Source organism: Centroberyx affinis, unplaced genomic scaffold, assembly GCF_046629955.1.
Source record: "Centroberyx affinis isolate AG114_WGS23_722 - 3 ecotype Tasmania unplaced genomic scaffold, CSIRO-AGI_Caff_v1 ptg003326l_1, whole genome shotgun sequence".
Taxonomy (NCBI): Eukaryota; Metazoa; Chordata; class Actinopteri; order Beryciformes; family Berycidae; genus Centroberyx; species Centroberyx affinis.
The window spans coordinates 34,381-55,554 of NW_027281327.1; the positions used below are offsets into that span (position 1 = coordinate 34,381).

The window sequence follows — 21,174 nt, forward strand, 5'->3', positions numbered from 1 at the left end:
TTCAATGAAAACTCCACCTTTCTGGTGAAACAAATGAAACAAATACAATTTCTATACCATATTTTGATGGCTTGGAAAAAATAATTCACAGGACAAAACAACCAATGAATGGAACGACCAATGCCTGCAACGTCAGACATCATTGTGAACGCTCGACCAATGACATCTCTCGGAGGGCGGGCTTTAACTGATCACGTGGCTCCAACATGGCAGGAACTTTGTGTACAGTATTTAGCTCATCGGGTATTTAACTGTAATGTTATGTAAAGAGTTTGGGAAGTATATATAGTTTACCTCGGAAGGAAGGCGCGCTTATTAAAACATTAAAATACGCTTTCATTTCTATTCAGTTTGAATGTTTAACAGCAATATCATCACTGTCGGGGAAGATGTCTAACGTTAGCACATGAATGCTAACGATAGCCAACTTGCTAGCTAAGGAAGTAAACACGCTGTATCGTTGTATCGCCGTGTTTCATAAACACACAAGTGAATGACAAAGTGCTGTCAGGATCATTTACTTTGGGGCCCAAACACCAGGGATGAAGAAGTGGAACTGGAAAGAGGAGCAGCGACCGCGCAGGCGCCACGGATGGTACAGAGGTAACAGGCACAGATCAACACAGGAAGAACACCGGTGAGTGAAAGTTACTGATGAATTTGATCACTAATGCAAGTCATATGTAATTTACAACGAATGCAAACTGAATTGCCTTTACGATGCATGGTTAAATTTGTTTGTAACGTCAGCAAAATGCCATCCATCCATATGTTGATATTGAAGAAAGCTTTATTTCCATCCACAGGTATGGACATAATGAAGCAGGGCCATCCTTTAGAGGCTCTCAGAGGAGCTATGAAGACCAGTCCTCCTCTTCCTCCTCATCTTCATCTTCCTCCTCCTCCTCATCTTCCTCCTCCTCTTCTAAGGCCAGCAGTGCTGCACCTGGTCAGTAACACACAAGGCGATCACACTGCCGCTCTCCCATATCACTTTAGTTAGTGTAGAATATCTAACTTAAATATGTTTGAAGACTGTAAGTGTAGTATCCTCTGGTGGGATTCTGTTCTCTCTGGTGTCAAGGATTACCTAGGTTCTTTCTTTGTTTACCTTTCTGTAGTTTCCCTTCCTGTTCATAAGGGAGTGTCAACGAACTGCATTTCTTTACTATGTCAAGATAGTTTAACCATAGACAACTTTTCTGTGGTAGAAGATCATCTATGGTCATCTATAGTTTAACTATAGATGACCTACCGCAGAAATGTTGTAGGAACAGTGACGGTAAGACAGAATCATGATATTTCACTAGGCTCTGTATTAATGTGAAGCTAAAATATGTAAAGGGATTTTAAGGAGGCTGCTCTGTTTTAATATTAGTTGCTTTTTAGTTATTTTTCCAGTGGCTAAATATAAAATCCAAGTAGAGACTTGCATCCTTGTGGAGAAAGTCCTTCCCACGTTGTCTTGGATGTAATGAACATCTCAAGTGAGCACAGTGAAGTTACAGTTTGAGGTTTGACGTTGTACACAATCAATTAAGACACACAACTTTTCACTTTGCCATCCCTTTGAACCAGCACTGTTCTAGATGTAGATATATATGTAGATTATATATAAAATATAGCACTAGAGTTAGTGCTATAGATAATTGGATGTACTTTAAATTGCCAGAAAAAGAGGCATGCATTTGTCCACCTGTTATGCCCTTGTTCACACTCCGACCAATTTACCGTCTTTAACACATTAATTTAACCCTGTCTGCTGTCCCATTGCCAGAGCTGCCAGGGTTCTACTTTGATCCAGAGAAAAACCGTTATTTCCGCCTGTTGCCGGGACACAACAACTGTAACCCACTGACCAAAGAGCAGCTGCAGGAGAAAGAAAGGGAGAAACAGAGATCCAGGATGCTCACAGAGGATGAGAAGCCCAGGAAAGTAAGTCTGCTGTGGGGGGAAATCTCTAACCTTCTCTAGCTCTTAGCATTGTAATGTTGTACTTTATATTTGTAATGTTTTAGGTTGCTTGCAATAATGAAACTCACAAATACATAATGTAAATGCCTAAATTGTAATTGTCCTTGAAATCGAAAGCTGATTAGGCCACGGATTAGTCTAGATTCCAATCCAATAGATTGGATTGGATATTTAGTCCAGTAGTATTGGTTGCCAAAGAGAATGAACACATAAGACTGTGCTGAAGCATTTTTTATTGATATGATGCAACTTGTATCACCTGCTTAACAGAAAGCACCAAGAGCAGGACTGAACACATCTCTACTGCTGCAGAAAAGACAGCTTGGCCTGTTACCTGGGAACTCCTACTGTAGGTACTGTATCAATGCTGTGTGTGTGCACACACACATGGACGCACACACAGCTGTACTTCTAGTACCCTAATTACTTCTAATAATTTATTTGGATACCCACAGTTATAATACATTACATAAAATGACCCAAGTGGAACAAAGTCCTAAAATAATGCTAATCAGTTCTATATGAGGAGAGTTCATTTTCTTTCATTTTGTAGCCCAACTGGCACTTAGCAGTAATAATAGTGGTAATAAATTATTAAGTGGTTTTCAAAACAGTTATGAAATGCTTTGCAGTAAAAATAAAACAGAAACATTGGAGAACACAGGGGAAATATGACATTTTAGGAACAGTAAAGGTATGGGCTGAAACCTGTGCCGCTTGACACTTGAATTTGAATTATGGGAATTGAATTGGCACATAATTGCTACAGTTACCCAACAAAATAATGGGAAGAAGTCAAGAAGGCAGACAAAATAATATTAGAGCTGGACTCTGAGGTCTGTTGTGGTGTGGGGCTCATTTTTATGTTTCGCCACCATGGTGTGGGATATTATGTCGTGATGGTGGTGTCTGTCTGTCTGTGTGTAGATAAAATGTAATTAATGTGTAATTGTAAAAGTGCCAGCAGTGCTAGCCAGTGTTACCATGGTTACTGTGTGTCTCCAGGTTGGTCCATGAGGTGAAGGTGAGCGGAATGAGACGCCACAAACTGGAGATCCAGAGCAGCGACAACAGCAACCCCGACACAGACAACTTCAGACTCATAGTGGTGAGTGCACACACACACACACACACACACACACACACACACACTAGGGCTTCATGATGTTGACACAAAAAAATCATATTGTGATACGCTGAATATTGCAGTTACATCATTTGTTTTCAGGAGTTAGAAAAACACAATTTTGTGTTATAAAATGGTGGCTAATCTTCAGTTTGAATATTATGAAAGATCTTATCCAATTTGCAAGTTGATTTATGGCCCAGAGATTCTGCACAAAACCAAAGACATTGTTTAGGGGACTGTCTGAAACACTTTTCCTCTGGGAAAAAACATAATTCTTATAATTTAGATATTGCAGTAGTCAGTATTGCAATTTCAGTTGCTTTTGTTAAGTGTGCAACCCTAACACACACCACACACACACACACAGGCGTATTAATATACACTACCAGCAGCACTGTAATAAACAATTTAGTATTTACAGTAGGTCAGAAGCAGATTTGCAAAATGGAGTATGTACAATTTTGAACTTTTTTCTAACATATTTGCTGATGTTCACAACATCTTTCTGCTCCATCCTCCTCCCACACCTTCCTCGTCTTCCCCAGGGGGACTCAGCGTGCGAGCGAGTGTTCACGGTCAACGATGTCTCTCACGGAGGCTGCAAGTACGGCATCATGCACTTCAGCGGCTGCAGCAAGGGCTCTCTGTCTGTGGAAATGTGTGACAACCTCTATTTTACAAACCGCAAGGTGGGAAAGGGTTGCAGGAGCCGGGGGCGCTGACCATGAATTTGTACACACCTTTTGTAGTTTAATTTAACCCTTTGCATCTGTCATGTGGATGTGTACACCTCTTTAATTTGGTTAAATGTTCAATTTTTTTTACATTAATTAAAAATTTAGGTTGTTCCTCATATGCTGAGTGGGTTCCATGACCTCAGAGCCCACGAAGCCCATTCAATTCTTATCGTATATTTCCAAAAATGGCAAAATCTATCACTTTTTCTCAACTCCTTTTGGAAATATGTGGTTTCATCCAACATCAGTGCATTTTTACACCTCTGTCCTGGTTAAATGTCTGTGTTTCAGGTGAACTCCATCTGCTGGGCCTCAGTCAACCACCCAGACTCTCACGTGTTGTATCCTTCTTATATTCTTAAACTCTTGTAGAGTTTGAGCTTGTCCATTTGTCTCCAGCTCAAGTGCTGCTTTGGTTCAGCGGTTACTTTGATGACTTATCATTCCATCTCATAGAGCATTGCATACATGAATTATTCCTGTATTTCAGACACGATGTTAAAAACATCAGGAAGGCTGCCAGACCACTTGGGACGTCCCTTTACAGTTCTTCCTAATGTTTTCAACAGAAGGGATCCGCTATTAACAGTGTGGACAGTGAAGTGTGTTTTTATTGCTCAACGTGCCAGGCACTAAAAGTTAAAAATGTCCCATCTCTGTCAAAAGTGCAGTGCTTCAGATGGATTTCCTAATGTCACACAGCCAAAGCAGTAGCCATAACTTTTGCTTTCCACAAGCATCTGCTGCCTTTTATTTTCCTTGATTGAGCCCCTCTGTCAGGCTGTGTCTGGTGGGAATGGCAGACACTCCTGGCTGTGTCAGTTTACTGCCTGCTTCCCTCTTCAGCAACTCCAACCCTGGTAAGATTAAATAGAATAGTGTTTTTTCTCAGGTTACTCACACTACTTTAGACTATATTGGCCTACTGTATTTTATTCCAGCCAACTTAGGTTGCAGGGACTTACGTCAAGGCTTTGGCACCCTTATTAATCTATGGCCTCTCACTAGGTTCCAACCCAGAAAAAAGGACCATATCTATAATATATGCATATGTGTGCAGTCTCTTCATACATATATCTGATGACCAGAAAGCACACATTTTATGTCTACATTGATTTGTTTGCCTCCCCTTTTTAACTTTATCTGTCTATAACACATTCTACCACTCTTCACCCACTCTCTACCCGCCTTCCTCCTCTCTAATCTTTGCTCTGGTGTCCTCTCCTCCTCAGACCAGCCAGGGATGCTGTGTAGCTTTAAGATATCCACAGCCTGGTCTTGTGCTTGGTGTCTCAACCCCCAGGCAGACAAGACCTTCAGCACAGGTCAGTCACATCATCACCATTTTACTGCTACTCATAATCAAATCAGGGGTGTCACTGGTTTCTGTAGAAGCTTAGGGTGATCAAGTTGCTAGTGGGGTGTGTTTTGCATGGCGATGGGGTGTTGAACCCTCTAAAATCATCTTTATGGGCTAACAAGGCTACTGTAACACAGTTTGAAACCAAATCCAAGACTCGATTTGAAGTTATTCAAAAGCTACTGGCACAAAAAAGAAGTAAACATTTTAATAGCCAACATGGGGTTCGAATTTGCTTTGGGTCATAAAGGCTACATGGTCCGCTTAAAAGTTTAATATGTAGGGAAAACTCTTAGGATATTTTAATAGCAGTGTTTAAATGGATTACACAGTTCGGTCGTTTCAGACCATACAGAATGGAGTAAAATAAGGATAGAGTATAGAAAATAGAAACCAGACTGGCCAGCTGGCTACAGGCTCATGTTATACTTGGTCACAAACCAAAATATTTGTACATTTCCTTTCCACAAAGTTCTAAAACTAAAATATGAATGTGTGCTTGCATGTGTTGGCAGGCCTGTCCCGCAGAGTAATACTGAAGGATGCAGAGACGGGCCGAACGCAGACGTACAGCGTGAGCAGCGATGTCTTGGCACAGCAGTTTGCCCTTAGGGTGAGTTGTATGATGCATTACACTGATTTAAGTATGTTTACGTAAGAAAGGGAAAATAACAAGGAAGGAAAAATGTATCATTGATTTAAAGAAGTGAGCTCATCTCATGTACAGTTTCCACTCACTCATGTTATACAAGAAGATGAACTACATGAACACATGAACTACACTGCCACTAATACTGTATGCTTAAAAGCGATCCTTCTTTCTCTTTACTCCTCACTCTCCTCCCTCTCTCTCTTCCCCCCAGGCCCCTGTGCTGTTTAACGGTTGCCGATCGGGGGAAATATTCAGCATTGACCTGCGGCAGCGCGGCCGCAGGGACCACAGCTGGAAGGCCAGCCGCTTCCACCAGGAATCGGCCATCACCTCCGTACGCATCCTGCAGGATGAGAACTACCTGCTGGCTGCTGACATGCTGGGCCAGGTCAGATGCTTGACTTTAAAGCAAGATTTTTTTACACAATGGATCACAGACCTATGCCTAGTGTGACAAAGCACTAGTATGTTTAATGTGCTTGGGTCCCGGGGTGAGGCTAATGTCCTCAATTTGGGGCTCATGGGAAATATTTGGTAGCTACTACTTAAATGTTTCACTTTTTCACAGCAGGGCCAAGTGGGGTTTTTGGGACCAGAGCCAACTCAATGTTTTTAATATTGCACAACAGTTTATTTGAGGCTATATTCTACGGGGGAAAGATCAGTGAGATAATAATTAGCCATAGGATAGGATAGTACATTATTGATGAGGGGAAAATGCAGCATCACAGCAGCTAGGGCATGTAAGGACAGTAGACTAATAATAATTAACAAATTACAGAAGAGTAATAAAAATAATAATAGTATATAGGTATATATTGGTATCTCTGTTGAGCCCTTATCATTTGCAACTTTAGCTGACCAAAATCATATTGACCCTTTACATTTTACTATCTCAAGCCAAATGTACATTATACTTAGCAGCCATTGACCCAAAATGCCCTGATATGACCTAGTAGTTTGCACTGACCCAACCAAAGAGCGCTCTCAATGGAATCTAGGGTCTCTAAACTTTCTCAGGACAGGACCCAAATAAGAAATATAGTCTCATCCTGGGACCCTTATAAACACATATGCCCATGTGGGTGCTGTTGTTATTACATTGACTTCACTCATCCATCCTGAAATGGAAACATTTGTGTGTTTTTTCTTCCTTTTTTGTGTGCAGATCAAGTTGTGGGACGTGCGAGTGACGAAGGCAGTGCAGGAGTACAAAGGGCACCATAATGAGCACGCCTACCTTCCCATCCACGTCAATGAGCCTGAGGGGCTGCTGTTAGCAGGTAGGAGTGGACAACACATGCTGTACCTACATACTGACTACTGAGCACCATTTTGATTTTTAAACTACCTTACATACTTATGTCAACAAGCCCCAACACACCATCATACAGTTACACACCACATATAAAAACACAGACACAATGCTCAGAGATAGTTCAGAGATAGTTTCAGAGATTGTGTGTGTCATGTGACTATGTGTGCTCCCACTGGCCTAGGATTGATTCCCACCAAAGCTCCTCTCCCCGCTTTCCTACTCTCGGAATGAAATACAAAAAAATACCACACAAGACAGACACACACACCTTACACAACATCTTCTCATCTTCCTCCTTCTCGCCCTCTCTCTTTCCTCCTCCAGTGGGCCAGGATTGCTACACAAGGCTGTGGAGCCTAAAGGACGGCTCCCTGCTGAGGACCATCCCATCTCCGCACCCAGCCGCAAAGGACCTGATCCCCAGCGTGGTCTTCTCCTCCCAGCTGGGCGGCCGCAGGGGGCTTCCCGGCCTGCTCATGGCTGTCAAACACGACCTGTACTACTTCCCATATAACACCGACTACCAGGAAGGAGGGGAGCAGCAGGCGGGCTACTAGGGGAAGACGGCACCTAGCCTGAGCTGCGGTCAGTGAGAGGAACAGTACTGATTATTTGGTAATGTCATACATAGCAGAGCTGACATGCTTCCTCTTATGTTTCAAATGATGGACGCCGTACTTTCCTGCTGAATGTATCCAGTCTTGTATTCAGAGACTGAGCTGAAAACAAGGCTTCAGCTTCTAGATACTGCACACACACACTGCAATTCAAAGGGCTAGGCTAGCTAAAGAGATGTGACTATTCTTGACCCAAGAGCCAATATATGCAGTACATTTCCAAGAGTTTGTACTGAAAGTTTAATTAGGAGGAAAACAGCGTTGTCCTCAAGAAAGTCACACTGAAGACTCAGGAGAATGAGATCATTTTATATGCAGACTTGTTGGTGCCAACAGGAAATGAGTGCTACATGCATGAGTGAACACAATTACTACAGTTAGATCTTGTCTACTGTATTTTGTCCAAAAGAAGTGCAATTACTTAAGACTTGATTAACTTGACTTTTTGGGATGGTGCTCATCTAGATTTTAAAAGGAAGGTACTGTGTTTATTAGTCAATGCAACTTTTTGTAATTGTTGAATGATGAAGATTATATTCTAAAAAATACATTAAAAACCATTGACTTTGTGACATTGTGGTTTGTTTTTGAAAGATACACACACAGATCATTGAGTTTCTGCAGTTTATTACATGAGCATACATGAACAAAAAGGTATTGATCTGTTCAGTCTGATATCTGTATTCTTTTAGCTTTGCTCTCTGAGACAGGAACAGTGATGATGAGAGAGTTCACTGATCTAGGTCAAAGGCCCAAATCATTATTCCAGCTTATTTGTTTACATCCTGATTAAACCAACTCTCCCAGTCAGTTACTGGACAAAATACCTGGTTGCCTTCACTGCAGTCAGATCTCACAATGCCCTGGATAGGTGTTCAGCACAAAGCCCAACTGCACCCTATGATATATTAATCAAATAATTGTCGAGTCAGTTACGTGGCACGATGCAACTATCAGTTATTCTGTGCAGTCTTGTTGCAATAAAGGCAACCTGGAACATCGCCGACTTGGCGCTGCAGCTCATTAAGTGATCCTAGCTAGCTAGCTACACAGCCTGAGTTGACGGAGTAAGGATTACCTCCTTATTATCTCCTGTTTTGAGGGGCCAGCCTCAAAGATGTTTTTAAGTCTTTTCTGTACCGTATTACTACTGTGAGCCAGCCACTCATTAAAAGCAGTTCCTGTTGCATTTCATTTCATTGCAGTCATATTATGTCTTGTTGATAGAATTAGTAGTTTGACATTTTAAAAACAAAAGAGGCAATTTAAAAATGTCTTTTCCCTATTATAGTAAACGTTTTCCATATATATATTCTATATAAAATTAAACAGTCAATATGGACAGCATTATTAAGGCTATTCTATCATCATCTGCCCCTTCAAATGCACATACAACCACAAGGGGTCAAGGGATTATGCAGGTAGTTATTACTATTAAGTAATATAACATGGAATGCATCTTGGTGCTGCAGTACATCAGTGGCTTCTGATTCTTCTCATCCACTTGAAGCCAAAGACAGTGACAGGAAAGCTAAAGCTTGCAGGGCTGAAGCAGAGGAAAACTACTGTAGATCCATGACAAAATGGATCAAAATGAATTGTGGCGGATCATTTTGCAAGTTTTCCATCTTTTCCAAGTCCTCTAAAGCCATTCCTAAATATCTAGGCCGTCATGCATAAAGAATCTTAGAATAAAAGCGCTCACCTGAGATCAGCATATGATGCTCAATCAGTACTCGTATTATTAGAAGCTTTACGCATATAGCCCCAGACTACAAAAGGTGCTAATAGTACTAGTGAGTCACACCGGGATGGATTGTCAAAGGAGTTCAGGTTTGATGTGCATCAATACAAACAGATTTGATAGGATCAAAGGGATTACATAGAAATTAACCCGAGCTCAACTGTAATGAAGCGCGTACGGTACTCTCTTTCATAACACCATTCTGAGTTGTTCTATCTCTCCTTCCTTCTGGATATATCAGTCTCACTCTGTTATTCTTCACAGTCTAAAATGTAGGCGTATTAAAGTGAAATAGCATAAAGTTGCCGAGTTGACATGTGAGGACAGCATCAAAAAAAAAAAAAAAAAGAGTCCAACCCACCACAGGCAGTCTAGTGGCAGCCAGGAAATGCCAATCAAAAACAACACTGGACTAAAGCGCTTTAGCGGGAGACAAGGGGTCAAAATGGTTCCAGTTCCCGTAGAGGCTGGCTTCCCGGACTGTCCCGCTGCAATCCCCCTCCTCGTCCTGCTAGAGGTCCCCGGGTTTCTGGCCGCAGCCGCTGCAGACCCTCACCGGGTGGTCCCAGCCTCGGGAGGGCACGGCGCGGCGCTCGGGGGAGCAGTCGTCACACACGCCCTGGCCGCAGGCGCGACAGTGGTGGATGGAGAGACGCGGGGAGAACTCCCTCTGGCAGTCACAGCAGGAGTGGATGTCCTGATCCGGGACCCAGTAGGCCGGGCGCGCTGCGTCCTTCACCAAGCCTGGGAGTCAGCACAGGTTATCGATGAGTGAGTGAGTGAGTCTGACTTACGGAGCAATTTGTGACTTTTAAAGTTAGCGGAACTATAGAGAACTCTCTGCCTGGCCTCAGGTAGCGTAAACAGGTAACACTTAAAGTCCCCATGAAATTAACCCTCCCATTACTTTTACTTCCTGGAAAACAGAATATCTTTAATGGTGACCTCATGTTGCACTAGTAGGCGTAAATAAAAATTTCGACCAATAAAATCATCACAGATTTTCAAACAATCCTACCCTTCTACCCCTCCCATCAAATAAAACTGCTTTTCTCTGCTTGACTGATATTCAACTGGTTTAATCTTTTGAATGATCCCTCCCATGCGTTTCATGGGGTCTTTAAGTTACTATGAAGTACAATGTGAACCCCTTCTAAATATCACTACCCAATTATTTTACCTCTGTATGGCATTAATATCCACTTGACAAGACTTTCAGTGTTCCCCACTCTCCTTGATTCTAGTGGCAGTGGCTTGAGCAATAGTGCTCTCTATCTGCATTGTTTTGTCTGCTGCGTCTTACTGAAGCCAAAGCTCACCGAGAGGGATGTCGATGGCGCCGACCACAGCTCCTAGAGTGTTCTGGACGGCCTCCCCAACCTTCCTGGCTATCAGGGTGCCTCCCTCCTCCTCCTCCAAGGCAGCATCCAGCAACTCTAGAAGAGGGAAACATGCACAGATAAAGCCAGGCATTTATGTTTCAGACCCAGCACGCAGAAACAGGTACCTACAGACAGGCAGAAGCATATAAAAGCATGTAAATGTGTCTCAATGCAATGGCTTAAATGTGTTAGAATAAAAGGGTTGATGAAGGGACTAATTTGCATACCGGTTGGGATCCCCCTGTTGTGGAAGCATGCATCGCAGACTCTGACGGGGGCCAGACCCCAGCCCCTCTCCGGGACCGGACGGGTCTTGGAGGAGCAGGCGTCACAGAAGCCTTCCCCACAGGCACGGCAGTGGTGCTTCGTGTCGTTGGGCTGGAACTCTTCCCCACATGTATGGCATTTCTACAACACACACATGAAGAGGACACATGGCATGAGTGTACTGCCAACTGTCATACTGTGGGCATAAAATGTGCATGTTGCAAATCGCTGTTGTCATGTGAAAACCCTGTAACTCTTTTCATTTTCATGTTTTCACTTAAATTACATGGCTTTCTATAGGTCGAGAAAATTATACCATCCCTAGGGTTATATATATATGTAGCCTTTCAAACCCTCAAAAATGCATGGTAGTCGAGCAAAAAATGAGGCTGCTTTTTTAGCTCCTGAAAAGTATACATTTTGGAGATGAATCTTCACTCAACATTCTGTGGAATCTAAAGGCAACATAGAGTAGAGTCAGCATTCCACATCTTCAAACTCTGTCCATGTAGGAGCCATATGCAGAGCGTGATTACTGAGTGCCAATGCTAGAATGAATACCAACGGCATCGCTAGTGGCCTCTTGTGGGCAAAGCCTCTAGGAAGCCCTGAAGCCCTACTGCTTAATGGAAGTATGTTCTCTCTGTCAACCATCTGTCCTCTTTCCCCCTCACCATTGCTGCATTTGAGCAACCAATGCATGTTTCTCTTTAGTGTTTTAAAATGCTGCATCATTGCTATCAATTGTCAGAGCTATCTGAGTTTCAACTGAAGCCTGTCTCCCCAGTTCAGCAAACTTTGGCAGACTGCTGACAGAATCTGCAGAATCTCTTGTCATAAAACTGTTTCTTGCTGATGGAGAATAACTAATTTGAGAATGCCAAATGTTTAGATCACATGACAAGACAAGTGCTCTGTGTACCAACGTCTTTCTATGTAGAAAGTTGAGTTGAAAGCACAGGACTCTACAACACATTAGTTGCTCTAGGTAACTAGTTCAACTCATGATTTTTTTTTCCAGCTTTCTTTCTTTCCTTGGTGTTTGGCTCTGAAAAAGAATTCTACTCTCAGTGTTGGTCCCACAAACACTTATTTTACACCTTGTGATGAAATTGTTCCATCGGTTCTAGTTATATACCAGGATAAGGGAGTTGGGTTTCCAGTAGGCTGGAGCGATCTGGTCAGTTAGCCAGGAGGTGACTGCTTTAGCAGGCTTGACGCTGAGCTCAGACACCGACTGGGAAATGTAGTTCACTCCATCCAGCAACCTCTGGGCTGCATTGTTGTTGTCTTTCAGAAAACCGTCACACTGAAAGGAAGGCAAGAGAGCGAGAGAGCAGAGACACATGAAAAACTGGACAGGTGAAACGTATTTGATTTGAGAAAGACTAGGTCAATTTGATTGAGACAACTGTTATATATCTAATTACCTGATAACATAAAGGGTATAGGATAAAGTCAACACAATATATACATTTGTAACCCACTTACAGATGCACATATGCTATCTTTAGATTGTTACTGAATCTGAACTTAACATTAATTTTGTGTTATTGTTGGCCTGTCAGTATTTCAGTGTCGAAACAAGCATACTTGTCTATCACCACTGAATACTTACCACAAAATGAAAATACATAGGCATTTTGAATTGCGAACAGCCATTAACAAAGACTGGTAGCATTAATAGCCTTGCTAGCTGTCCTGCATGACATTTTTCCATCAATACTCAGCACTGACGATCAAATATGCTTTTATCAACATTTTAACATACTAACAAGCTAACAGAATCATACACTAGGAATACACCAAATCCATTTAAAGCCTTTGAAGTCTTGGCTTGGAATTTTCTTTAAATCAATTTAAGTGAACCTCATTTAGGCTGTCCCAGTGTGGCCTTACCCCGGGCCAGATGTGCTGGATCTCAGTTCTGACCACTGTGTCCACTGGGTCCTGATTTCCATACCAGTACTGCCTGCTTCTGTAGATCACTGCACAGTTGGGACACTCGATCACATACCTGGACAAACATCGAATCATATCAATTCCAACATGATGGGACCAGATAACACTTGGTCTTAGAGGCGTTTACATTACAAAAGGAAACTCATGCTATCTTCTTCTATGTAAAGCATATTATCTTACATTTGTTAAAGCACTTTCTCTTGTTCCAAGTTTATTCATTCCTTCGGGATGAATAAAGTTTTATTATCTATCTAAATGAGCAGTTTAACAGCCAGTGGGCGAGTTAACAAGGGGGTGAGATGACAATAATACTGATGTTTTCCCTTGCATTTATTGTTAACAAAGGGGATGAATGTAATCAATTGTGTTAAGAGGGAGGCCATTTCTGTGGCAGCTGCACTCACCCAGACCAGGCGTAGATGGCCAGGCCAAACCAAGGCGAGTCAGATGAGGCCGTTGTCTTGGGAACCACTATTACCTCCTTCCCTCCCTCATAGCAGGCCTGAGAAGTCCAGCACAGACACTCAGAACCACGTCAAGCATGTATTCTTCAAAGTATGTGTGTGTGTGTGTGTGTGTGTGTGTGTCTGTACTTGCCTTGCAGGTATAGATGCGGTTGTCGTACTGTGCGGAGTAGCGGCAGCGATGTTTGGCTTCGTGGTCGATCCCTTCCTTTAGGTGATTCATGCTCTTCTTACAGCCTGAACTGAAAGTGGCAACACACCAAGTTAAAGCCAGAGGCCAGAATTTATTTGGTTACATACATTTCAGGGATATTCAAGGGTTTGAACCTTTTTCAACTTGCATTACCACTTACAACTCTCAATATAGGTATATATAGTATTACTTACTATTTAATCTAATTACTTAATAATAATAATTATAATGTCATACTTTATTGATCCCCAAAGGGAATTTTTAAAATATTACCAGTGTAAAAATACAATGTTTTAGAGCCTCAAGACAAATATAGACTTATGTTTAGCTGTCATATACTCATATAGTCTTTATATCAAAAGCTCAGTCAATCAAATTCAGTGAAAATATGTCTTCCGGCCATGAATAAAAACATAAATGAAAGTGACTGTTGGGAAATTGCTGCAGCTGCAGACTGGGGCTTTACTTCAGCTAAGCCACTGAGAGCAACTACAGTAACAGGGCCAGTGAGTGGACCATAGAGGAATTAATGGGCACTACACAGCTCTTTCATTAAACCTCAGATGGCTGCCATAGCATTTTTATGATAATGCTTATTGTTACACATACGTAGATGTTAAGTGAAACGATACCTTTTTTGTAACGTCACATCAGATTTTTCAGTTTCATGCACCAAATGAACATTCATTTCCGTGCCCATCCTATCCATTCCAGTGCTGTGAAGTGCACATTCAGTGATTTTGTGAGTGAACTGCAGGGGTTGTATAGTGATGAAAGAGACACGCACCCACAGCTGAGGCAGATGCTGGAGCAGGTAAAGTATTCATCTGGGAAGAAAGAGTTACTAGTCAGGTGTTCATCTGCAATCTCCCCGCTGAAGCGCTCGCTCAGCGCCTGAGAGGGGAAGCGAGGAGGAGATGGAAGGAGAGGAAATGAGAGAGAGAGAGAGAGGAAGAGTCAGCAAAGCTCATTGTAAGTCAGCTAAATGCCTAAAATGTTAACAAATACATATGTATGCGCACACACAAACCTGTTTTCTCTCTCTCTGATGAGCGTTCTTATTCTTACAAACACAAGCATCACAGAAAGTCAACAAAACAACATCATACTCAGCCCCCACCCCCACCTCTTCCCTACCTGCAGAGCCTTATAGATGACGCTGGCTGAGCGTGGTGAACGGGTGGTGTTGTTATCCAGCTGCTGCTCCAGGCTGCGCAGCAGACCGCTGAAGTCTGTGGGAGGGTTGTAGGTCCGAGTCCCGCGGTACTGGATGGAGCTGAAAGCTTCCGGAAATAGACCCAACTTCCTGAAGCGCTCCTGGAGCAGACGCTCAGCCGACTCGGATGGTTTGTCTAGGGAGGGAGAATAATAAGAGAGTAATAAGAGAGAGTATCTTTGAACAATCTTATGTCAATCTTGCTCACTGAATTCGTACAGAGATAAAGTAGCATAAAAATAGCATCATAAGTGACTGATTGTCTGATGTACCAGATCCTAGTAGTTTGGTGTGGACTGTCTCATGGAAGATGATCACCGCAGGGCCCAGAGTGGACAACGGGACGTCCAGACCGCAGCGGGCCGTGGTCGCCTTCAGCTCCCTTGTGAAGTGCTTCAGGTAGGCGTCTGACGCATCACCGAGGAACTTGAAGAGGTCGTCATGGAGACGGTCGGCATGGGTTCGGTAGATGACCAGGTCGGAGATAGCCAGGACCTTGAGGAGCAGCCGGGTTCGCTGACCCTGGTTGGCTCCTGATGACCAGTGAAAGAGAGGAATGAATGTGTATGCCTGCTAATTCGACTGAAATGTCTACTTCACATAAATTCATAATTGTAAAAAACAAGCAATATCATGTTTCTAATAACAACCTCCCACTCTCCTGGGCTACATGATATGCTTTTGAACAAATATAGCATGATAATGGTAACTGATCCATTGTTTGACCCTTACCAGCCCCCAGCAGTCCCTCCGTATCGATGACTACCACCCGGTGTATAGGGTCCATGGCTGCCCACACGCCCACTGTGCAGGACTCCTGGGTGGGGGAGGTCTTGAACACTTCCCTCCCAAGGAAAAAGGTATGGTTGAGGGTGTGGGACTTTCCCTCGCCAGTGTTCCCAAAGATGGAGACCACCTTGAGGAGCTCATCTGGCCTGCAGCCCAGTCCGCTCACAAAGTCATCCTCACCCTTCAGCTGAGAGCACAGCAGGAAGCAACTTTCATCATCATAAAACAGTGATCATATTCAAGAGGTTCTCACAAAACATTTTCTCAGGCACCTTACCTGCATCTCCTCCTTCTCGTCCACCAAGAGGAAGCTGCACACCTTCTCCAGCTTGGCTTTCAGGGTCTCCATCTCTGTCTCCCCAGCTGCCACACCACTCTCCTGGGCAGCGTTGGCTGGAGGGTAAGGGGTCAGAGGGTGCTTTCTCTTGTTCACTCCGCTGTGGGTGCGCTTCTGGCAGTCCAAACACAGGTTGATCTTGCATCCCTGGCAGCGCACCACAGCTCTCAGTCGCCCGCCGTTGACCGGGCAGCTGGTGTCTCCTTTACAGGAGTCACAGAAAGGAACGTGACCCGGAGCGATCCGGACCCGATCGTGGTTCCTCATCCGCTCCTGGCGATGGAGCTCCAGCTCACAGCGGATACACTGCAGGCTGCCACATTCATCACATTCAAACGCAGCCTCATCTGAGCCCCCACAGGCGTAGCTCTCCTGACACACTAGGACCGTATTCATTCCTTTATCTACAGATGGACCTTGACCGCTCATCTCAAACCTGACAGGTCGAGGTGATGCCCTTGTTGTTGATAACAAGTTGCAACAGTGGCTGTGAGTATTTTGTAGTAGACTAGGATTGCAAAAGTAAAGTAGTGCAAGAAACTAGGTTATGGCACAGTTTAGCACTATAAATGTGATCAAGTATTTTTTTCCAATGCTCCAAAAAGCCACTAACTCCTTTACAGTATTGTCAAGCTTACTATGAAATGTTCAGCTAAGCACTTTGACAGAATGTGCCTGACCTGTAAATTAGGATACTGTTGTCTGTAGTACAGCAAGACAGTCCAGGCAACAATTTTAAACATACATTTCCAGACATGTATTTACTTTATGTATTGCCAAAACAGCTCGCTAGCTAACGTTAGCTGCCCAGCATCTCTTGTCTTGTTATATTAACGTTATACAGTTCAGCTGGCGATGCCAAGTTGTTAGTTAAAAGTAGCCTGACATGCTCATCATTATGCCTAAACACGATTAGAAACTCGATAACACTTCAATTACTATAAATACACGAAGGGACACACTCCTGAAAAACAAACAAACAACCTTCATTAAAATTGACCTAGTGGCTAACAGGCGGACGACGGCTATTTCTAAATCTAAAACTGCTGCTTCAGCAAACAATAAGCCATAATCTAAAGTCGGACATATGCACTATCTAACGCCATACCGTGTGCTGCCACAGATAATGTTAGTTACAAACTTGGTTGAGCTGTTTTGTATCAGATCCCTGTAGCTGTTGTTGCTAGTTTACATCAGCTGATCGGCTTGTTTTTATCCAGAGGTCAAAAGTCATTAAAAATAACACAATGCATTCTGGGAAATTGAGGATTTGCCAGTCAGTATTGTATGGAACAACGAGCACGAAATCAATATCTTACACTATTTATAAAATATGTATTTCATTTTTGTAGTATTCATGCTGTGCCTAAAATTAGCTAGCTAAAATATCAATAAATGTAGTAGAGAAAATAATATCGATTGCCCACAATGCTTTGCACTTTCCAGCTGCTGTATGTGAAGCCAGATTTTGGCGTCAATTCTGTCCTACTTCTCTTGGAAATATTCAATATTTTGTGCTGTTTCGTTGTTGTTTTTTTACTCTCAATCTTGCTCTGAACGAAATAAATTAGTATCGTGTGGATGCCTGTATATGTGCTTTTTCTACTTGCTAAGTTGGGAAGCACAACTTGATATGCTGCTAACCTAGCCCGTTCATAGCTAGCCAACGTTAGCTAAATTGTAAGCGATCTCCAGTGCTGAACTCGTCTGTGCTTCAGTTCTTCTTCATCTCATTCTCCTTCTTGTCTTTGAGACGCCGGACTTGCGTTCATTATGGAAGATGAGAGTTTCACCGACATAAATGGCAAAGCCATATCTCTGGACTGTCAAAGTCACTCCAGCCTCTGCAGGGAGTTCACTGTCAGCTCCCCCAAAGTGTCCATCGGCAAGGTGATGGTGTTCACCTGCTCTGTGTGGCTTTTCGCTTACGCCGTGTTCTGCTTCACAGAGGTAAGGCAAAGCACTATCAACCAGATGCTGTGAGGGTTGTGATATGATCTAACCTGGAGTGCTCTTTTTTTCATGCAATAGCACGCACACCTTTTCCATGTTATTCTATTGACAGATGAACTGACAGACCATTGTGCCCATCGCTTGCATCAATAATTTTTATCAGTATCCATCTAGTGAGTGATCATGAGTCATGTTATGCCTCCTGCATCTCTATAGCAGTCCATCATTTGTATGAGTGTGTCTACTGCACGTGATATTCCATTAACATCTGCAATACTCCTGTATTGAGTTTTTAAGTTGGTGCATGTTGTTGTTGTCTTGATGTTGTTGTAAACCAGACCGAGATATCTCAGATAGACATATTAGACAAAATATTGGCATGTATACACCTTATCCCGTTTACTGTTACTTTTTGTAATGTGTAATTTAAAATTTCTTAGGTTTTACTGGTAATAATCAGAACATCATTTTTGATTCATGTGTACAGGGATATTCACGAACAGGATACAATGCATATTAACATTTTACCCTGAACAAGGCATTAACCAGGATGTGACATTATCTGTAATACCATGCATGTGCATATAAATGTGTTTTCCCTCTCTTGTAGAACACCGCTGTCCTGTCCAGCGCTATACTCATCACCCTGGTCGGAATGATCCTTCACATCCACTTTGTGAAGATAGACCACGAGTCTTTGCTCATCATCGACTGCTTGGGTATCCAGTTGTCTTCCAGCTATGCTTCTGGCCGAGAGAACACCACTTTCATTGAGATGAGCAAGATCAAGGACATCGTCATCAATGAAGCTGTTTACATGGTAATTAAATATACCATGTATTGCCATTCTTCTCCTGGGCTTTCCATTGAATTGTCTGCATATGTATATTATTCATACTACATTTTTGTGTCAGTTTCTGCTTTTTAAGATGGGGAAAGGTTTAATGTTTAATGTCTTTGTATTACAGCAGCGAATCATCTATTACCTTTGCATATTGCTGAAGGACCCATCAGACCCTAATGCAGTGTCAAGTGTCGTCCCATTGTTTCAGGTGAGGATGAATGTACTACTGTTAGAGGGCTTTAATGTTGTACCTTTGTACCTGTAGTTTCTATCACCAAAACTGATTTGCTTTTGTCTCAAACCCTGTGCTGTTCTACCCCTTACTTAAAACATACATGTTTACAATAACCTGTTTCTAACAAAAATCCTCTCTCCACCTTTCAGAGTTCAAAGCCAAGGCTGAACTGCTTGGTGAAAGTTTATAAAAGCTGTCAGGAGATTCTTTCCAAGTGCTGACGACATGCTAAGCCAAGTCATACATGTACCAGTGTTTCTGGTCATGTGACGTTCATTCAGTATTTCCCTGCATAGTGGAAGAAAACAGATAAGCTGTTTTTTATTTTGGTACATCTCATTTTGATCTAATGCACTGTATATTTGTCTTGATTTCCTCAACACACTTGTATTAATACACAAAGATTTTGGGATTGTGTTGTATTGAGTACTAAAAACTGCTGCCATGGTAACCAGAAGAAGATGAATGTCATTCTGACTTTATGCTACACTTACGTTATACTGTGTTGTATGGTTACTTGAATAACTTTAGCACTATCTTAGAAAAACCTGTTTAAATCTTTAAAGCCGAACCTTTTTACTGACCTCGTATTGGAAACTCTTAAGATGGAAATCACATTTAAGAATTTTGCTTTTTGATTTATTTATGCTGTTAGATTTTCATCTAGTGATCATGTCCGTTTCTGAACCTTTTAATCACTATCCCCCGTCCCCCTCCTGTATTTTTGATAAATTATATTTGATATGCTATTGTAATACTCTTGAACATAACTTGATTGTTTGCTCTGATTGAGAGATAAATTATGTCCTACTCATCTTTTTGAGGAGCTTTACTTTGCTTTACCATTCCCACTAGGGGGCAGCACCACATTGACTCAAGCACACTGCAAACTCTTTCAAAATTAGTTTATAAATCAGATTTAACTTCAGCTTTTCCTGGACATCTGAACTGATGTTGTCACAAGTGTCTCAGTCAGTGCTTGATATTTTATAGACACACAAGATGATGAGCTGAAAGGTGAAACATTAATTTCAATGTGATCTGTTTATGGCTTCCAAAGAAATGTGGTCATGGCTGAGGTTTGGAAAGCCCTTGGAGGTCAGTTGGTGGAGGTTATGCAAGGTTTTTTTTTCCAGGAAATATTTTCTTTCCAAATAGCCCTAAGCCTTGAAGTTTGCATGAGTACAGCTTATCTTACTTTGTAAGATCCAGGGGTGCAGCGCTAAGCAGGGATGGTTTCCTTTTGCCTTACACAGCCGCTGTATTGGCAAGAAGACCTGCGTGCAATTTGCATAACGTCAAGATCATGTTTCCATTACTTTCAGAGATAGCAAAGGTAGAAATTAATAAAGACTGCAGCTGTGGAGGTTTGACTACATAATTTAGATGTAAAGTGCTTACCCAAAATGTTTCTCTCACAATTGGTACTCTAATTATTAACCATAAGGCATAATTAGGCATAATTGCTTTTTTAATTTAATCTCTCTATAGTAACTGGCCAGTGGACGTTTATTTATTATATGCAGTACATTCCACTAATAGAATATTGACCCATTACCTTCAAAAGGCAGAAAACTTTAGAAAAGAAGCTCAATCTTTGCTCAAAGTGTTTTTGAGAATAACATCCACACCTTCCTCAATTCCACTCACTTCCTCAACTATATTTACCCTGATCTCTTCGCTGAGGCAGTTAGTCAGGTTTACCTGTGGTTTGTTTGAAAAGGTCTTTCACTTTGTTGTTTGTTTGTTGGGGACGACTGATTTACAAGGCTTGCTTTCAGAGATGTTATTCAAAGTAACATCAGAGATGACAGAGTAATGGAAGCATGCTGGATCAGTTTCCAAATTAGGTTTGTTGCACAGGAGTAGCCCTATTGATAAGGCATCATCATAGGACTACTGGTGTGGGATTTCTGATCAGTGTTCATATAAAGTGTTTCAGAATATAAATGATGATCTAACACTAGTTTCTCATTAAACTTTAAGGTTTACTCCTATTGT

The 21,174-nt window shown here is 42.2% G+C and overlaps 3 protein-coding genes across 8 annotated transcripts; 2 read left to right on the plus strand and 1 right to left on the minus strand.

Annotated features, from left to right (window-relative positions):
* The first annotated feature begins 212 nt into the window (after positions 1 to 212).
* On the plus strand, positions 213 to 8,280 carry wdr21 (WD repeat domain 21). 3 transcript variants are annotated; one of them, XM_071538668.1, is made up of 14 exons: positions 213 to 637; positions 807 to 949; positions 1,778 to 1,935; positions 2,245 to 2,327; positions 2,980 to 3,082; positions 3,649 to 3,792; positions 4,132 to 4,181; positions 4,621 to 4,700; positions 4,782 to 4,790; positions 5,073 to 5,165; positions 5,716 to 5,813; positions 6,064 to 6,240; positions 7,021 to 7,135; positions 7,495 to 8,280. In XM_071538668.1, the coding sequence occupies exons 1-14, from the start codon at positions 543 to 545 to the stop codon at positions 7,725 to 7,727; spliced, it is 1,581 nt and encodes a 526-aa protein (XP_071394769.1). In that variant the 5' UTR covers positions 213 to 542; the 3' UTR covers positions 7,728 to 8,280. The 3 variants fall into 3 exon arrangements, with proteins under 3 accessions (XP_071394769.1, XP_071394768.1, XP_071394770.1); XM_071538667.1 differs by lacking the exon at positions 4,782 to 4,790; XM_071538669.1 differs by lacking the exon at positions 4,782 to 4,790 and having other exon boundaries at positions 840 to 949.
* A 117-nt stretch (positions 8,281 to 8,397) lies between these two features.
* zfyve1 (zinc finger, FYVE domain containing 1) lies at positions 8,398 to 17,266 on the minus strand. Of its 2 annotated transcripts, none has more exons than XM_071538666.1 (12): positions 16,082 to 17,266; positions 15,748 to 15,991; positions 15,288 to 15,548; positions 14,937 to 15,151; positions 14,587 to 14,693; positions 13,740 to 13,848; positions 13,547 to 13,644; positions 13,080 to 13,155; positions 12,319 to 12,489; positions 11,141 to 11,321; positions 10,851 to 10,967; positions 8,398 to 10,275 (listed from the first exon to the last, which is right to left on the minus strand). In XM_071538666.1, the coding sequence occupies exons 1-12, from the start codon at positions 16,568 to 16,570 to the stop codon at positions 10,043 to 10,045; spliced, it is 2,301 nt and encodes a 766-aa protein (XP_071394767.1). In that variant the 5' UTR covers positions 16,571 to 17,266; the 3' UTR covers positions 8,398 to 10,042. The 2 variants fall into 2 exon arrangements, with proteins under 2 accessions (XP_071394767.1, XP_071394766.1); XM_071538665.1 differs by having other exon boundaries at positions 13,080 to 13,197.
* pigh (phosphatidylinositol glycan anchor biosynthesis, class H) lies at positions 11,406 to 19,934 on the plus strand. Of its 3 annotated transcripts, XM_071538672.1 has the most exons (5): positions 11,406 to 11,427; positions 17,901 to 18,091; positions 18,705 to 18,914; positions 19,063 to 19,146; positions 19,323 to 19,934. In XM_071538672.1, exons 2-5 carry the CDS (start codon positions 17,915 to 17,917, stop codon positions 19,392 to 19,394), a joined length of 543 nt encoding a protein of 180 aa, XP_071394773.1. In that variant the 5' UTR covers positions 11,406 to 11,427; positions 17,901 to 17,914; the 3' UTR covers positions 19,395 to 19,934. The 3 variants fall into 3 exon arrangements, with proteins under 3 accessions (XP_071394773.1, XP_071394771.1, XP_071394772.1); XM_071538670.1 differs by lacking the exon at positions 11,406 to 11,427 and having other exon boundaries at positions 17,529 to 18,091; XM_071538671.1 differs by lacking the exon at positions 11,406 to 11,427 and having other exon boundaries at positions 17,529 to 18,091; positions 19,066 to 19,146.
* The last annotated feature ends 1,240 nt before the right edge of the window (positions 19,935 to 21,174 follow it).

What these genes read in the sequence shown, in the direction of transcription:
- zfyve1 (XM_071538665.1), bottom strand. Translation starts at nt 16,570, where the DNA reads ATGAGCGGTCAAGGTCCATCTGTAGATAAAGGAATGAATACGGTCCTA. An exon ending in GCCATCTACGCCTGGTCTGG is followed by an intron (nt 13,198 to 13,546) that starts GTGAGTGCAGCT and finishes ATGTTTGTCCAG; the next exon opens with GTATGTGATCGAGTGTCCCA. An exon ending in CAACAGGGGGATCCCAACCG is followed by an intron (nt 10,968 to 11,140) that starts GTATGCAAATTA and finishes TCCCTCTTCTAG; the next exon opens with AGTTGCTGGATGCTGCCTTG.
- pigh (XM_071538672.1), top strand. Translation starts at nt 17,915, where the DNA reads ATGGAAGATGAGAGTTTCACCGACATAAATGGCAAAGCCATATCTCTG. An exon ending in CCGTGTTCTGCTTCACAGAG is followed by an intron (nt 18,092 to 18,704) that starts GTAAGGCAAAGC and finishes CCTCTCTTGTAG; the next exon opens with AACACCGCTGTCCTGTCCAG. An exon ending in TCAATGAAGCTGTTTACATG is followed by an intron (nt 18,915 to 19,062) that starts GTAATTAAATAT and finishes TTTGTATTACAG; the next exon opens with CAGCGAATCATCTATTACCT.
- wdr21 (XM_071538668.1), top strand. Translation starts at nt 543, where the DNA reads ATGAAGAAGTGGAACTGGAAAGAGGAGCAGCGACCGCGCAGGCGCCAC. An exon ending in AGGATGAGAAGCCCAGGAAA is followed by an intron (nt 1,936 to 2,244) that starts GTAAGTCTGCTG and finishes CCTGCTTAACAG; the next exon opens with AAAGCACCAAGAGCAGGACT. An exon ending in TGAGGGGCTGCTGTTAGCAG is followed by an intron (nt 7,136 to 7,494) that starts GTAGGAGTGGAC and finishes TTCCTCCTCCAG; the next exon opens with TGGGCCAGGATTGCTACACA.